The following is an 18,386-nucleotide window of genomic DNA, read 5'->3' as shown; positions in this document are numbered from 1 at the left end:
TGTTAATGAAACAGATCTTGAAATGATATAATGAACTGTGTTCATACTTGGGCAGATTGTTGGAACTGTGTACAGAGCAACATGACTTCTGCATGACTGGGGAAGGAAGGGTGGCAGTGGTTCATGTGTCAGGACTACTATTCCTTTCGAACTGGATTGAAGACGGGTTCCACAACTCGCCCCCTTCCTCCAACTTCTGTAGCCTGCTGCATCAACATCTCGTAACTGGTGGTGGTTGTATAACATCCATACATCCATTGCCAACATGTTTACTAAGTGCCCTGCATGTATTTCTAACTGATAGTCACTAATTTATATGTTTTGGCCACAAGGAACAAACCGTGACACTGGGTGTTTGCTGTCCAGTAGGTTTCCAGGATGGTTTGGAAGCAGAGTGGTTAAGGCGTTAGCTCATCACTCCAAAGACCTAGGTTGGATGCCTCACATTGGTACCGCGTGTGACGCTCATTTCTGGAGTCCCCTGCCTTGATATTGCTGAAAATTTTGCAGTATTCTAACAGCAGTGTAAAACTAAACTCACTCGCACCCACTCATCATATAAACGCTTAGATATTTCAGTTCCCACAGATGTTACATAATTATCACAGCCAGCTATCCATTCCATCTCTATTGTGTCTTACTCATAACCCTAATTCATGAATCTGGCTCCCAACTTAAGTTGTTCCAGGAGCCTAGGGCAGAGATTTTCTTTTAAAATAGTCGAAATTTGATGTATTGCACTTACAACTATCATAGCAAGAAAGCTTCGAAAGATTCTAGGCCGAGACTGCCTTAGCCTTTGAGACACTGATCGCTTACTGAGAAGCTGCATGTGTTACCATGCTGCAGGCACCCTACATAATCACTTGACCTGTTTGTTCCTTGTGGTGGTATCATTTGAATGAATTTCATGCATCACTTCAAGGTTCACTTCTTTAGAAAGAGGAAACTTGGCAAGACTCCACTGTGAGGTTCCAGCTTGCATCAGACTGTGTGTTTCCTCTCACTAATGTAAGCGGACTGCTGTAGAGCTAATGTTCCCTGCTAAGGGAAGCTAGTGTGTCCTGATGAGTTTGTGTATTGTGCTTTCTTCTCTCTCCTCACAGGCCTTCATGTCTATGTTTCAAATTCAAACGCAAAAAGGGTGGATTGACGTAATGCATATCACAATGTGGAGGACAGGGGAGAGAATCGCTCCCCTCGTTGCCATCTATTTCATATTCTACCATCTGTTCGTCACGCTGGTGAGTACTGCACACCTTGGCCACACCCGCTGACAGGGGTGACGCTGTGCATACCCTCGTATCGTAGTGATGTGACTGTGCTGGCAGCTTTGGGGCATCCTCCATATCGTCATGTTTATTTCCTGTTTCCAGGGAAACCCAGTCTGTTCCGTTATCGCAGTTTGGGCTTCTCCATCTATTTCTGCCTGAGAATAATGCTGAATGAATTGCTCAAATATGATATTTGTTGGTGTACAGAGAGTCTATATTTGTCATCATTGATGTATTGGTGCTGCCAATTGTAGGCATTTTTCTTGTACTCTTATTTTCAGCAGGACTGTTTTGGTCTAAACCAGAATTCAGGTAAATGTATCAGATAGGCTGTAGGGGTACATACATGTATCAGGTGGACTATAGGGATACATAACAACCCTTACGTATCAGGTAAACTGTAGAGGTACATACCAACACTTCATGTATGAGGTGGACTCAAGGGGTACATACCAACACTCCATGAATCGTGTAGACTGTAGGGATACATACCAATCCTCCATGTGTCAGGTAGACTGTAGGGGTACATACCAGCACTTCATGTATCAGGTAGACTGTAGGGGTACATACCAGCACTTCATGTATCAGGTAGACTGTAGGGGTACATAGATGTATTAGGTTGATTGTAAGGGTACATGCCATCCCTCCATGTATCGGACTGTATGGGTACATGCGAATACTCCATGTATCAGGTAGACTTTAGGGGTACATATGTGTAGCGAGTAGACTGTAGTGGAACATACCAACACTCCATGTATCAGGTATACCAACACTCTTGTATGAGGTAGACTGAAGGGGTACGTACCACCACTCATGTATGAGCTAGACGGGAGGGGTACATACATATATAAGGGAGAATGTAAATGGATATACAAGGGAGAATGTAAATGGATATACAAGGGAGAATGTAAATGGATATACAAGGGAGAATGTAAATGGATATACCAAGACAACATGTTTTATATTCTGCCATGACACAATTTTAGTATATGTAAACTAAGGAACTGGTTTTGCTTCTGGGAGTTGTTGTAAGCATGTGAGGGTGTCACTTGCAGGCAGTGTGAAACAACTGAATTATAAAAGCTGGACAAAATACTACCTACTCTAAGATTTTTGACTTTAAGTTGTTCCACTTTCATATTTGAGCATAAAATAATATGGGGTCATAAATGAATGCTAATAATTACATTTTCAGACAAATATCATTTTTCTAGAGTAGGTTATGTGTCAGTTACATATTATCTACCTGCAGGACAATGGCACAGATGGACTCTGGTAGCATATTCTGTTTGTGGCTTTTTGTGCCAAGTGTATTCTGCAAATGTGGTCTACAAACTGAATATGCTATCTCACTAACGCAGCAGACTTGTGGGGCCAGCTGACAGTAGATAATATCACTCACTCACATTTCAAGGGCCTACAGTCTAGTCATAGCTGTAGCCAGGCATTTTACAACACACATATTTATATGTAGAGAGAACTTAATTAGCATCCCATGACATATCTGGCAATTTAATGAGCCCCGATCTTAGCCCTTTGGAGTATATCTCGTGTGCAACAAGGGGATCCTCCAGCACAGAACTTGGCCCATGTGGAAATGGTTTTTTTTATTTATTTATTTTTATTTTTAATGAGCATTATCAACATATAATCAACATGGATTCCTATCATTTTGTCATTTTTTTGTGAGTCAGTGGATGACACGGGTGAAAAAAACTCAAATTTTTCCATCATGGTCATGACGAGAAGTTCCTTGCTAAAAGACATGGGTGCTTAATTAAGTTCTTTTTGTATAATACAGAGGCTTGGTTAAAGTTCTGTCATCTCCTGACCAATGTTGTTACACAAGTGCAGTAATGTTACTAACTGATTACAGCAATCGAAACTTGATGCTAAATTTGCATACGAAAGGTTTGCTTGAAATATATAGAGTAATCTTCAGGCAGACCAGTAGTTATATCATGTATTCAAAACAAGAACCAGGTAAAAGAAACCTTTGCGTGCTGGTGTGACTGCCTCGGTTAATACACTGGATGCCAGGACTGTAGGCCAGTAGATGGGACAAGTACACATTACCCTAACAAACGTGTGGTAGATAGTCTAATATCTGTCAATATACTGCATCTACTTGTTTGTGCACCTGTTAGTGTGATGAAACACAGTGATCTGTTGCAACATACTAAAGTCTGGTGGAACTACAGAGCACCTGTGTTGGTACTACAGAGTGCATGTGGGAGAGGTACAGAGCATTTGTGTTGGTGCTACAGAGCACCTGTGTTGGTGCTAAGGAGTTCCTGTGGGAGCACTATAGAGCGCCTGTGTTGGTACTACAGAGTACCTATGGGAGTGCTACAGAGTGCCTGTGAGAGTGCTTCAGAGCCTGTGGTGGTGCTAAAGAGTACCTGTGGGAGGGCTATAGAGCGCCTGTTGTGCTACAGAGTATCTGTGGTGATTTCATAGAGTGCTTGTGCTGGTTCTACAGAGTGCCTGTGGGAGCGCTACAGAGTGCCGGTGGTGCTACAGAGTGCCTGTGGTGCTACAGAGTGCCAGTGGTGCTACAGAGTGCCTGTGGTGGTGCTACTGTGGTCCCATCTTGTATAGAGTAGTCTATGTGTGGGTGTGCTGGCTGCCACCCAGATATTTGTCTGACACCACTCAGCATCCCTGTGTTCAGGAAACTCTGACGGCTTCATGCAGAACGGACTGGATACCATTTAGAGAGTGCAGTGAAATAGAAAACATAAAGATGAAAAAATTGATTTGACCCATTGTTATGAGTTCTATTTGGGGGCAATCCTCGAACGATAAAGCAGGGAATGTTCACACTATATTTGTGCGTACTGCAGTGTGGAGCAGAGGTTTGCCTGAACACAGGGGCATGGCCCATTACTGATATAGTTACTGTGACAACAGAGACAGGTGGAGAAGCCCGACTTTGAGACGTGCAGGGTGGGGATCCATGTATTCTAGATGTCTGTACACATATCTTTGTATTCTTTTCAGTTCTGTTTGTTTTCAGCAGCTACTCTGCCACCTAGCATCACTCTGTACCTTAGTGTCACCGCAGTCTCTGTATGGTAAACAGTAAATATTAGCGACTACAAGGTAACCTTAAGGCGTGCAAATGTCCTACATCATATGTTGAATACTAATCACGAACAAATTAACCATTGCCATCTAAGGATAATACAATATACGAAGGGATGTCTCTTAAGTTTCAGTTAAAGCAACTTTCACCCTCTTGAGACATTTTTGTTTTGAGTTTGGATTTGAGATATAGACACTTTGTCTTGATTGTCTAACCCTTTGAAAATCTGATACTTAAGTGTGTGAAATCCAGTGTAAACATGCTGAAAGTACATGACTGTAAGCTAACACTTCTTGCAGAATAGCTCAGCTCTTCTGCTGGTACTGATGTATTGTTTCTGTATTCAGTTTATTTCAGTGTGTTTTACCTTTATGTACTAGATGTCCTACATGCACTATAGTACAGTGGTAATGTTCTGCTTTGGTGTCATGTTTATATTGCACATTGAACTATTTGTTGTAGAGTTGGCTGTATGGATTATTTCAAATGTAGTTTATCTTCTATGACTGATTTTATGTGATTACTTTGGTATAACTCCCTCTTCCAATGATATCAGATTGTTTCCAAGGTAACTCTATATATTTGTAATGATATGTATAAATTTATATTTCTAGTGAACAAGACTGACAACAGGTTAAGCTTTTACTCTCAGTATGAAAACTGTATAAAGTAATGCAGGACTGCCTGCTGATGTTGCTGCCATCACATTGGTATTGTTGCTGTTGCTGTAATATGCTACTGCTGTACACAGATTGTCATCAGCTTGTTTGTGGCTGTTATCCTTGACAACTTGGAGTTGGATGAAGATATCAAGAAGCTGAAACAGGTCAGAACTTGCTCCGTGTGAGATACGGGTTACATACTCGTGAATGCAAGAGAATATTCTAGTGACTTTATGTGTTTTGTGGAATGTTTGTCACAGGACATATGCAGGAAAGGTCCACTTTCCTTCAATTATTCATATATTCTCTCTCTATCTCTGTTTCTGTCTCCTCTCCCTCTCTCTCACTCTACTTCCCTCTCTCCCTCTTTGAAACCTGGATAGACAAGGAAGCCTAGTGACTATGTAATGGCCTAATTGTCCCCTGCCGCAACACAGAACAAGGGACTATGTATTCAACAGCGTCTGTACATACGTACATATGTCCCGATTCAATGTTGGTTTTGTGTTCACAGTTGAAGGCCAGATAGATTGTTCATCCTACTTGTTCCACATAGTTTGTGTTGACAGTTAAGGGTCAGGCAAATGAGATTGTTCATCCTACATGTGCCTCATGATTTTGTGTTGACAGTTAAAAGCCAGGGAGATGAGTGCTGAGACACAGGAGTTCCTTCCTCTGAGATTGCGAGTGTTCGCTAAATTCCCGTAAGTTATGTTTAACACTTCATTGTGCAACAAAACTTGACAATGTGTGAGTACATGAAAGATGTTATGAAATCCTATTTGCCAAGTAACATGTGAAGATCAGCGTTACAACTGATTTTAAGTAACCCATGTTGTTTGAGATCAGGTGGTCAGGATCGCTGACTTGGTTGACATGTCATCGTATAACAGTAGCATAGATTGATGCTCATTTTGTTGATAACTAGTTTGTCAGATGCAGACTCAATTACGTACAGATTGCCACCATATAGCTGAAATACTGATGAGTGCAATGTGAAATAGACTCACCATTTGTCAATACATTGACTAGCCCACCTACATATCAAACAACCTGACAGTTGGGTTGAGCGTTGAGGCTGACTGTCACTGTGGATTTCCACATACATATACACTTTATAGTTTATATAATTTCTTGAGATATTGTGTTGTAGGAACAGTACGCTCAGCTGATTGTGTTGTGACACTGTGTCAGTTCCAGTCGCATATCAGTAAATGTGATTGCCACTGTGCCACAACAGCTATTGGTACCAAATCATGTAGCTGATGATACTGCTTTTTATATGTTTGTTGAGTATGGAAGGGGAATGCAAGCAGTAATACCTCGAACTGCTACTTTGGTGATTCACTAAGGGGTCAACACATTAATTTATACCTCTTTCCTGATCAGATTGTGAATTACAGGAACATATATTTTAAGCAATAGTTTATCACATTGCAAGATGTGAATTTCTGGTAAAACAGGAAAGGATTACTTTTCAGAGATCATCCACAGATGGTGCGAGTGCACAAAATGTCTAGTGACTTTGACATCGCGGATGTGCGTGAAAGCTTCATGAGGCAGTTCCAGACAAATCAGAACAGCTTAAACCTGGTGGTGGACACCCAGGACCATGACCACCAGGTGTCCTCATGCCTCAAGGCAGCTCACCTCCACCTCATCAAATCTCCAACACACGAGACACGCAGTGGAGGGGTGGTCGAAAAGAAAAGTGGCATCTTTACCATTGTCAGGTGAGACTTGTCATAGTATAACCACCTTTACCATTGTCAGGTGAGACTTTCCATAGTAAAACTGCCTTTACCTTTGTCAGGTGACGTATCATAGTAAAACTGCCTTTACCATTGTCAGATTTGACTTGTCATAGTATGACCACCTTTACCATTGTCAGGTGAGACTTGTCATAGTAAAACTGCCTTTACCTTTGTCAGTTGGGGTATGTAATGATATTATCTTTGGCTGGGATTAAAGTGTATGATCATCAGGGATACCATTCAAGGTAAAGTGAGGTTCCACTGGCTAAAGTGTGTGTCTGTTGTGTCACTAGAGATTCGAGTCAGCACAAGGTGGAGAGTGGAGGGTCTGCTCAGTTGATTGCAGCCGGAAGCAAGGCTCTGTCCTTACTGGGGCAACAGCATCAGATTCGCATGGACCAGCGCAGGTAATGGATCCTTCAGGAAGGCTTTGCTAAGAAATGGATCACACGATCAACTTTGTCACTTGCATGATCTTCTACATTGTTGTGTCTTGTTGGTCTGGATTGTTACACTCAACATGAAAAGCTACATTCTTATTCCAAGAAATGTGGTCGGTCCAAAGAATTCTTATTCCAAGAAATGTGGTCGGTCCAAAGACATTTTTGTTTAGCTACTACCTTAAAAACTGTTGACAGAATTGTATTCAGATTCCAAGTTTAAAGAGCTACTTGTGATTGTTCTTTTTGTTTTGTTTTTTACAGCTATTTAAAAGTTTTAATTTTGAAAACTATACATTGGGTTGTTTTCATATTTTGGGACCTCATATTCTTGTATTTTTGTAAAGAATAACCAATATTAGCTTTTGTTCAGGTGTGGTTGGGAGTCCTGGTTGGGGACAGGTGTAAGGTTTGCTGACTTTGTTTCATTGCTTGCTCAGGTCTACCAAAGAAAGCACTCCCACTCAGCAGAAAAGTGTGGAATTGTCCAAATTAATCATGGAAAAAGCAACATTAACATAATACCTCAATACTGATACAACAAAAGCAGCAATGAAAAATTATGAAACTGTAACATTTATATATCAGTAAACTTTGACCTCTACTGCACATGCACATTACAATCCTTGCTTCTTTCAAATGTTCAAGTAACCATGAACCACCTTGAGTTGAAAAAGTATTGAATGTGTCAAAATAGTTACCTGTCAATCATTTTGTATGAATGGAATGTAAACAAAACAAATGTGCACACAAGTATGATGATGATAAATGGCCAATAACACAAATAGTTTAAGAAGGGAATGTAACTTTTGTTCATGCTGGAAAATAGCACCATGCAGTTGAAACCTCATCTTCCATGTGCACATGTGCAGAGTTGAAGTTGCATATTTTTTATCCAGTTTTGATGATCTGGCATTGTTGTTTTTACTGTTTCATTTGCAAGGTGTCATGTTCATATTGCTATTTTAAAGATAAATGTAGGATTTTCTGTGTTTTTCTGGAGAGTGGGAGAGTTTTCTTTGGTAGGCCTATTGTGTATATTTTGTGTCTCGCCAGGCAGTCAGGTTGAAGATTCCATGATTACACAACATTCAATGTTCCTCACCATCTCACTTATGCATCAAGGACATGTGATCCTGATTTTCTGTTTGTAGGAGTATGCGTGGATCCCGCCCAAGTAGCATGCGTATTAGGCCACATGGCACTCTGCGGGAAAATGGTGACATAAACATGATGCATGCTGGGAGTCTCGCCGGTCGCCGCACAGATGACTTTGATATAAAGGTGTGGCAGCAGAAGAAGCAACAGGCAGAGATCAAGAGGTGAGAGGCTTGTATGGCAGGAAGTATGTACTGATGACACTAAGACCATGAACCATCAAACATTCCATGACAAACCAGATATTTCTGTGCAGTATATGTGTTGCCTGTGTGTACACACCTGTGAGTGAGTAGTGTTTCCACACCTGTGTGTTGCTGTGTGTACACACCTGTGTGTTGCCAGTGTGTATGCACCTGTACATGCAGTATTGGTGTACAAGTCTGTGTGTAGGTAGTGTGTACAAGATGTGTGTTGACAGTCTGTACAAGATGTGTGTTGACAATATGTATGCACCTGTGTGTTGGCAGTGTGTACAAGCTGTGTTTTGACAGTGTGTATGCACCTGTACATGCTGTATTGGTGTAGAAGTCTGTGCGTTGGCAGTGTGTATGAGCAAGCACACAGATGTGTTGACAGTGTGTACACACCTGTATGCTGGCAAACGTGAACACATCTCTGTTGGCACACCAGTGTATTGGCAGTGTGTGCATACCTGTGTGTTTGGCAGTGTATACAAACTGTGTGTTCGCAATGTGTACACACCTGTTTGCTGACAGTATGTACCCACGGTGTGCTGGCAATGTGTACAAGCCATTTGTTGGCAGTGTGTACACACCATGTGTTGGCAGTGTGAAAAAGCTGTATGTTGGCAGTGTGTACACACCTGTGTGCTGGCAGTGTGTATGTGGTAGTAGTGTACAAGCCTGTGTGATATTAGTAGTGTACAAGCCAGTGTGATTGTAGTGGTGTACAAGCCTGTGTGATATTAGTAGTGTACAAGCCAGTGTGATGGTAGTGGTGTACAAGCCTGTGTGTGGTAGTGGTGTACAAGCCTGTGTGATGGTAGTGGTGTACAAGCCTATGTGATGGTAGTGGTGTACAAGCCTATGTGATGGTAGTGGTGTACAAGCCTGTGTGTGGTAGTGGTGTACAAGCCTGTGTGTGGTAGTGGTGAACAATCCTGTGTGATGGTAGTGGTTTACAAGCCTATATGATGGTAGTGGTGTACAAGCCTGTGTGATGGTAGTGGTGTACAAACCTATGTCATGGTAGTGGTGTACAAGACTGAGTGTTCTGCTGACAGGAACCAGCAGGAGGAAGAGCTGCGTGAGAACCACCCTTACTTTGACACTCCGCTGTTCTTTGTGGGCCGAGAGAGCAAACTGAGGAAAATCTGTCAGCTGATCGTCAATGCCAAGTACAAATACATGTCACGTGACCCCATCACTGGCAAAGAAATCAAGAGCAAGTACAAGCGTTTCCAGTGAGTTCAGTATTATACAATCTATCCTCCCGTCTTTGTTGCTTTACGGCTGTCACTCGTCAGATGGGTGTTTTACAGTGTGTCCATGCCTTCATGTCTGTGTGTTGCCTCAAGGCTGACACTCCTCAGGTGGGTGTTTTGCTATGTTGCCCATGCCCATTTGTCTGTCTGTTCCTTGAAGGCTAACACTTGTCAGATGGGTGTTTTACCCTATTTGTCTGTCGGTTGCTTTAAGGCTGACACTTTTCAGATGGGTGTTTTACAGTGTTGCCCATGCCTATATGTTGGTCTGTTGCTTCAACTTAAAGACTGACACTTGTCAGGTGGTTGTTTTTGAGTGTTGCCCATGCGTGTGTAATTGTGTGTTTCAGCAAACTGCTGGGTCTAGTCACCTACTTGGACTGGATAATGATCATCGTCACCATCCTTTCCTGCACCTCCATGATGCTGGAGACTCCACACAGGCGTATTATGAATGATGACAAACTCAAGGTATTATTTCACATGCAGCACAGCATTAAAAGGTTTTGTTTCATACAGATTTTATGAAATAATGCACATCTTGATGTCATGACCAGATTTGTTTTCATATGTATATCTACTATAGCCTGTGTGGTGGTATTACTCAGATGTGATGTGGTTCTATTTGGCTATAATTGTGGTCAAGGTCCTAGGCAAAGGTCATCAGGCTGGGGTTCGTACAGTGCTTATATTGGTCACAAGGTTAAGGTCATCCTGCTGAGGTTTGTAAGGTGTCGTATTGATCATAAGGTGAAGGTCATCCTGCTAGGGTTTGTAAGGTATCATATGGATCATAAGGTGAAGGTCATCCTGCTGAGGTTTGTACAGTGCTTACATTAGTCACAGAGTGAAGGTCATCCTGCTGAGGTTTGTATGGTGTCATATTTGTCACAAGGTGAAGGTCATCCTTCTTGGGTGTGTAAGGTGTTATACTGGTCACAAGGTGAAGGTCATCCTGCTGGAGTTTGGAAGGTGCTTGTATTGATCATAAGGTGAAGGTCATCCTGCTGGGGTTTCTAAGGTGTTATATTGGTCACGAGGTGAAGGTCATCCTGCTGGGGTTTCTAAGGTGTTATATTGGTCACAATGTAAAGGTCATCCAGCTGTTGTTTCCAAGGTGTTATATTGATCACAAATTGAAGGTCATCCTGCTGGGGTTTCTAAGGTTATATTAGTCACATGGAATTTTCTTGTAGGCAGATGACTGAGATTGAGGGTCATTTCACCAGAAGAATGTATATTCTCTCTGTGATACAGGAGAGCATGTTTTATTGTTTATGTATGTACCATGTGATTTGTCACACCAGAAGAATGTATATTCTCTTTGTGATTACAGGACAGTGTGTTTTATTGTTTATGTGTGTACCATGTGATTTGTCGCACCAGAAGTTTTTGTTTCAACCTTGCTAATTCTGCTCACTGTAGACTTACTGATTAAAACTTCAACTGATTAAAAATGGAAGTGGCATACTGGTACTTCATTTAGAATGAAGTAAATGTAGCTTTGTTGTAGTCCACAAGACCTACGGTATTGCATTGAAAGTGATTTCGTCAGACCAGGCAATTCTCCAAGCCTGTAAGACAAGTTCAGGACATTGAAAATTTGTACTGAATAGGCGTGATTGTTGCCAAAGCCATGTGGATTGAACCAATGTGATTGTCCTTGCTGCAGATTGCGGAGTATGCCTTTGTTGTGTGCATGAGTCTGGAGATGAGCCTCAAGCTTATGGCCAATGGCTTGCTGTTTACACCCAAGGCTGTTGTGAGGGATTTTAGTGGCATCCTGGATCTCTTTGTGTACGGGGTAAGTGACAGATGTATCTCTTTCCTTTGTGGCAGAGCAGCCTCATGGTTCCTTGTGATTTTTTAGACACTTCTGAAAGGGGAAATATGGCTGCCGTAAGGGACAGTGATGTAGTTCACATTTAAAAATCTCAATACACTGTACTTTATCACATAGAAACATACATATATCATCTTTATTCATGTCAAGTATTGGTTACCAGGTGTTATTGTACAAAGGAGTGATATCTTGTTCTGCAATATATTCATCATATGCACACATATAAGTGGTATTTCATACTGGCAGCTGTTCCTTTCCAAACCGGGTGCTGCTGTTGAATTGCTTGCCAGCCTCCTATGTGCATGTGTGGTTAACACCAACCAGTATGTATTATTGTAGATAAGTGTTGTGTTCCTGTGCTGGATGCCAAATGAAGTGCCTCCAATGTCAGGTGCCCAGGTGTTCATGATCCTTAGATGTCTGCGGCCGTTACGTATCTACAGCTTAGTGCCTCACATGCGGAAGGTTGTCTTTGAGCTGGTGCGAGGATTCAGGGAAATATTGCTGGTAAGTTGCATCCATATGCTGGAGAGGGTGCTCCTGGTCATTCATACAGACGAATTAGCCCTACTATTTCACCAAATCTGATCTAATTTTGCATAACGTTAAGAACATGTAGCCCTACTATGCCACCAAATGTCCCCTTCCTTCTTTATGGAAAGAGGTTTCGGGAGCATCTTTATTATTCAGTATCAACTAACCATGTGACTTTTCATTTCCCAGGTATCCGTGCTGCTTATTGTCCTCATGTTTGTGTTTGCCACGTATGGCGTACATCTACTTGGAGGCCGGCTAGCTCGTTGTAATGACCCAAACATCGGATCCAGGGTGAGGACTATTCTCTGTTTTATTAAACAGGTCTAAGGTTTGTAAGAGTTGACAACCGGAGACAGTGTACCTGACGGGAATGTTTTGTGCTGCAGGAAAACTGCACTGGGCTGTTCTTCAGCAAGGTGTACATCACAAAAATGAAGATTGATCGAAAGGACAATGAGGGTCCTGGATTTCTGGTACCCAGGGTCTGGTGAGTGGAAACAGTTTACACGTCTAACTTGTTTGAGTGGCATTTTAAAAGTTGTGTACAAAAAGTTAAAATTGTTATGGATGACAGCTTCTTTAATGCATGAGTGTGACGTTTCAATACAGATTCTTGTACCGTTGTCAAGCAAGAGTGATGCATAAAATGGAGGACATGTATATATATACTAACTACAACAATGAGTTAATATGATATACAAAGAAAACACAATTGACAAAGAGAGCAACATAATGCCATGATTGGTGAAGCAGCATGCCGAAGAAGCCAGTCAGTACACAAAGGATAGTGAGCGGAAGCCAGACATGTACAAATAAAGGAGTTACAATGAAGGATGAGATGTTTATACAATAGATTGGGCTTGGTAGAGGAGTGTGTCATAAGCAGATGGAATGAAATATCCTTGGTCACGGTTGATGGTGGACTTTTGGCATTTGATGTGAATGGCTTCGGTGACCTTGAGTTTGGTGAAGTCTGTTTGGTTGTTGGCTAGGATGGTGATGTCAGACCACTCTATTTGATAATTAGGGTTTTCTTTGGTCAGAGATGGCTGATTTGCTGTCCAAATTGGTAACAGAGGTGCGATGTTCTTTGACTCTGGTTTTGATGGGTCATGATGTTTCGCCAATGTATCTTTGTCCACAGTCACAGTTTATTTTATAAATAAACATTTTGGGTTGTTGTTGACAGTTGGTTGTTTTCTTCCGTTAGCATGGAGGAGGTTGTTGAGGCTAGGGCACGCCGAGAAGGTTGTGTCAATGTTAGCTTGTTGTTTCAGGGGTTGGCTGATCTGATGCGATATTTTTCCAAAGTAGGGAATGGATTTCTTCAATGGGGGCTGATTCTGGTTTATGTCTTTTGGTAGGAATTGACAGTGTGGTTTCAGTGGTTCAGTTGACTATTTCAGGCGGGTAGTGGTTACGTTCCACAAAGACTTTCCTCAGGTGTTCAATTTCCTCATGTAGATGCGTTGAGCAGATGTTTTTGGCTCTTTTGGTCAATGTAGAGATGACACCGGTCTTGACTATGGGGGAATGGTTTGGACTTGTAGGGGATGTATTGATCCATATGGGTAGGTTTTCTGTACACAGAGGTCTTGAGTTGGTTGCAGGAGGTGCAGGATACAAGGTCCTAGAGGAAAGGTAGTTGGTTGTTGTGATCTGTTTCAATGGTGAATTTGATGCGGGGGATGTTGTTTGTTGAGAAGGGAGAGAAGCTGAATAGGATCTTGCTCAGGGTGAAGGTCGAGGAAGGTGTCATCCACTTTGCGGTACCAGCAGGAAGGTTTGAAGAGTGCTGTGTCTAGAGCCTTATCGTCCAGGGTGGTCCTATTTTACTCATGTCTATATTATTGCAGTAATCTGTCCAGTGGTAACAGTTCACACATGTCAATTTTCACCAATAATGTGACCAATGGCAACAGTTTACACATGTCTATATTCATCAATAATCTGTCCAGTGGAAACAGTTCACACATGCCTGTATTCACCAAGAGAAGAATCTTGCAGTGATCACAATCAGTGTTTAGAACAAGGTTTACGAAGGAAAAAGCGTGAAATTTGGACATTTTACCCTAAAATGGCTCTAAATTTGTTATGGCCATGAAAAGACCCATATGGCAAGTGAAAATGTGTGATGTTTAACGTAATTTAAGATATGATTTTACAAGAAACTAATGCATGATAGAAGCACTTTGAATGACAGTGGGTGTTGGTTATTCTTCATTGCAAAGCAGAACTGTCCCAGTGCAGCAATGTATCAAAGGGGTATTTGTTTTGGTTGGTCACATATTTGACCAAACTTGTGTGTAATGAACTACTTCTTTGTTGTATGTCTGTCTGAAATTCTTTGAAAAATGTAGATTGGGCCTTGAAAAAACCCTTAATATACCAACTCTGAAGAAAGTGAATGTCTTGCCACATTATATCTATGAGTTGCAAACCTTTGAGATTGTATTCTTTTTTCCAGGGCCAACCCACGCAACTTCAACTTTGATAACATCGGCAATGCTATGCTGGCTCTGTTTGAAGTGCTGTCTCTGGAGGGATGGCTGGAAATAAGGGACGTCATCATCAGCAGGGTTGGGCCGGTCAGTATCTTCCCACTATTGCTAAGGGTTAAGCCTGTCAGTATCTTCCCACCTTTGTTCAGATTTAAGCCTGTCAGTAGCTGCCCACTGTTGTTTAGGGTTAAGCCTGTCAGTATCTTCCCACTTTTTTTCATAGTTCAGCCTGTCAGTATCTTCCCACTTTTGTTCAGATTTAAGCCTGTCAGTATCTGCCCACTGTTGTTTAGGGTGAAGCCTGTCAGTATCTTCCCACTTTTGTTCAGAGTTCAGCCTGTCAGTATATTCCCACTTTTGTTCAGATTTGAACCTGTTCAGGGTTTAGGATTGGGCAAGTTAGTATCTGCCCACATTTTTTTGGGGTGAAGTCTGTCAGTATCTGACCACTATTATTAAGAATAGGGACATCAGTATGCGACCATTATTGTGTAGGGTCGGGTCAATCGGTTTTTGCCCACTATTGATTCTGGTCAAGTCAGGTCAGGTCAGTCAGTCAATATCTGCCCATTATTGTCTTGGATAAGGCCAGTCAGTATCTGCCCACTATGTTTTAGTGTGAAGCCTGTAAGTATCCAACTGTTATTGTTTAGGATACAGCCAGTCAGTATATGACCACTTTTTTTTCTGGTGAGACCAGTCATTATCCAACCACTGTTTAGGAACGAGCTGGTCAGTATCTGCCCACTATTTTTTAGTGTGAAGCATCTCAGTATCTCCCCACTATTGTTTAGCATAGTGTCAGTTAGTATCCAACCTCTGTTGTTTAGAGTAGAGCCAGTCAGTATATCCCCACTATTGTTTAGCATAGTCTCGGTTAGTATCCAACCATTGTTGTTTAGGATAGAGCCAGTCAGTATCTCCCCACTATTGTTTAGCATAGGGTTGGTTAGTATCCATCCATTGTTGTTTATGGTAGCACCAGTCAGTATCTCCCCACTATTGTTTAGCCCAAGGTCAGCTAGTATCCATCCATTGTTGTTTAGGGTAGAGCCAGTCAGTATCTCCCCACTATTGTTCAGCATAGGGTCAGCTAATATTCAGCCATTGTTGTTTAGGGTAGCGCCAGTCAGTATCTCCCCACTACAGTTTAGCATAGGGTCAGCTAGTATCCAGCCATTGTTGTTTAGGGTAGAGCCAGTAGGATCATGCCTGCCTCAGGGGTTAGTCCTAATAAATAAACACAAACTTCTATACAGATTGATATAGTCTGTTTCAGTTTGTTACTTGAACCTACACTTTAGACCCTATACTTCTTGCCTTTAAACAATATTTTATGCATCAACATTTACTGAGTAGGAAGCAGCATTGGCAAAGATGAAATGGTATTTTCACCACAACAATATCTGGTCTTAAAAGTCTGAAGTTGAGTCTGCAGATGTTCCACTTTGTGTACTTTAGTCCATCTGTGGACTGGAGTACGATGCGTAAAATTTCATTCTTGACCTGTACCACCTGTTTGTGGTACAGAGAACTGAATGTCAAAGTGGTGCCATGTCTAGGGACTATCTTCTGAACCTACTGGTCTGTCAAATAGTCTGCAAACTATGTCGGCTACTTCTGAAGTCGGAACCAACACATCGCCTAGTCTGTCTAATGGTAAATCTGCTGCTGCAGACATGTCCAAGCTCCTATCCATAAGAGGCTGAAACTGTAGTCACTTCTTCCCTGCTTCTATTCCTCATATTGTTCACGAGTTTGGCAAGTCACGAGTAAGGCATTGTTCTGTGATGTAGCTGAAGCTAGACAAACTTCAGTACGTCTTCAGTACTAGTACACTGTGTCCTAATGCATATTCTTAGCACTGCACTGAAAGCCACTGTAGACTAAAAGTTGTCCACCTGTGTGTTTGCATTTTGACTGTTTCCTTTTATACTATGAAGTGGATGACAGTTAGTGAGCGCTCACTCAAGGGATCAGAGAAACAGGCCATAACTGAGAGCTTTAATCCCTTTTAACACCACATTTTCTGGCTTTGGGGTAGGCGGGAATAGGGGTAATTAAATTTTGGACTAGGCAGGACGACAGTGTCTGCCCACTTTTGTCTAGTGGTCGACCTCACTGTATTCTTGATGTCCAAAGTTGGAAAAGCTTACATTACATTTAAGGCATACCCAGAATTTCACAAGTACGGTTAATATGCTTAACAAGATATTTGTCATCACAACACATTGAGGTGTAGTGTTTCTTTAAACATTGCCTAAAGTAAAAAAACAATCTGTCATTTGGTACCTCTTGGATGATGGCATTTGCTCAGATAATATAGAGTATGTTCAGGATAGTATGGATGACTTCACATCATAGTCATCATTCAAAGATTTGGATTTCTTGATTTACATTTAGACGAGGCTGTTTCTAAAGGACACCCCTATTTTAATCTTTCAAAGACATTTTGTCCAGAGATTCCAGTTGGCACTGTTTGCAGCTAGTTAGCTGACACTTGTGTGACCATTCAGTATTTCATTTGAACCCTTGGCATCATGCATGAAGAAGGGAAAACATTAGAATAGGTTCGGCCCTTTTGATTGCATCATCTGAAAACAGGGTTAGGCAGTGTGTCCAAAACAAGCTTTGTCAGTGGACATCATGAGGGAGTATGCACTTTATGCACTTTAATATCTACATTTGATTCTAAGGGACTTCTGTGTATCTCAAACATACAAAATGTTTCTTTCATATTTTGTTTCCTGAAGTTGGTCAGGACTTACTGATGATTTTGTGTTTTTTGGGAGTACTAAGATAAAAAGTCAAACAAAACAGGGATTGTGAGGTTGGAACATGGCAAAAACAATTTCCTTGAGCTTGACAGATAATATGCAGAAAAATAAAACATTAAAACAGTTGCATTTGTATAATTGTCCAGGTGAGGCCGACCACTTTTGGGACACCTCTCATATCTGCCCACTATTAAGGCAGGGTCGGTCAGTATCTGCCCACTTTTGTTTGAGGTAGGGCCAATCAGTATCCAACCACTACTGTTAAGGGTCCGGTCGGTCAGTCTCTGCCCACTAATGTTTAGGGTCGGGTTGGTCAGTATTTGCCCACTATCGTTTAAGGTAGGGCTGGTCTGTATCTGCCCACTGTTGTTTAGAATAAGACAGTTTATAGCTAAAATGGATAGAATTATCATTGAAACGCCCACATGAGTGAGCCACTGTAACTTGATAAATCCTGCAAAATGCTTGACGACGGGCCATTATCAAGCCCGTTGTTAGCTGACGTCATGACTAGCTCAACTGTTGACGTTCAATCACCTATGGCTCATTTTAACTTGAGCTCATTATTGACGATATATCTGGCTCACATTCGTCACATGTACCTGTGTCGTTATGCACTTTCCTGCCTGTGCCATCCATAACAATAGTGACGTCAACATGTTGTTCTATGACATGTCTATATTTGTAAAATGTGTGTCAGTGACCTCCGTTGTTTGTTGTTAGCAGTAAATGCTTCTAAAGCGATGGCATTTTGTTTATTCTTATTTTATTAAAATTTCCTTCCATTTTAGCTATAATAGTGGTAACGCTATTTTTCAGGGTCTTTTCTCGGTCTTTTCAACTGCCCTCCTCGGGCAGTTAATGAAAGACCTTGGGCTTATGCAAATGATAATGCCCTGAAAAAT

The 18,386-nt window shown here is 41.6% G+C and overlaps 1 protein-coding gene across 2 annotated transcripts in view; it reads left to right on the top strand.

Moving 5' to 3' along the window:
- The window catches only part of LOC137281491 (sodium leak channel NALCN-like), a 54,436-nt gene that overhangs the window by 21,467 nt on the left and 14,583 nt on the right, over nt 1-18,386 (top strand). Inside the window, exons 13-25 of one of the 2 annotated variants that reach the window (XM_067812747.1) lie at nt 1,107-1,244; nt 5,114-5,188; nt 5,655-5,728; nt 6,506-6,757; nt 7,072-7,185; nt 8,373-8,540; nt 9,623-9,802; nt 10,174-10,294; nt 11,496-11,627; nt 12,006-12,173; nt 12,390-12,494; nt 12,590-12,690; nt 14,671-14,791. In XM_067812747.1, coding sequence (XP_067668848.1) covers nt 1,107-1,244; nt 5,114-5,188; nt 5,655-5,728; nt 6,506-6,757; nt 7,072-7,185; nt 8,373-8,540; nt 9,623-9,802; nt 10,174-10,294; nt 11,496-11,627; nt 12,006-12,173; nt 12,390-12,494; nt 12,590-12,690; nt 14,671-14,791 — 1,749 coding nt within the window. The remainder of the gene's footprint in view (nt 1-1,106; nt 1,245-5,113; nt 5,189-5,654; nt 5,729-6,505; nt 6,758-7,071; nt 7,186-8,372; nt 8,541-9,622; nt 9,803-10,173; nt 10,295-11,495; nt 11,628-12,005; nt 12,174-12,389; nt 12,495-12,589; nt 12,691-14,670; nt 14,792-18,386) is intronic. The other variant, XM_067812749.1, reaches the window with a different exon arrangement.

Source organism: Haliotis asinina, chromosome 4 (assembly GCF_037392515.1).
Source record: "Haliotis asinina isolate JCU_RB_2024 chromosome 4, JCU_Hal_asi_v2, whole genome shotgun sequence".
In the NCBI taxonomy this organism is placed as follows: domain Eukaryota; kingdom Metazoa; phylum Mollusca; class Gastropoda; order Lepetellida; family Haliotidae; genus Haliotis; species Haliotis asinina.
Note: the sequence above shows the minus strand (reverse complement) of the source record. Positions and strands in the feature narration are given on the sequence as shown.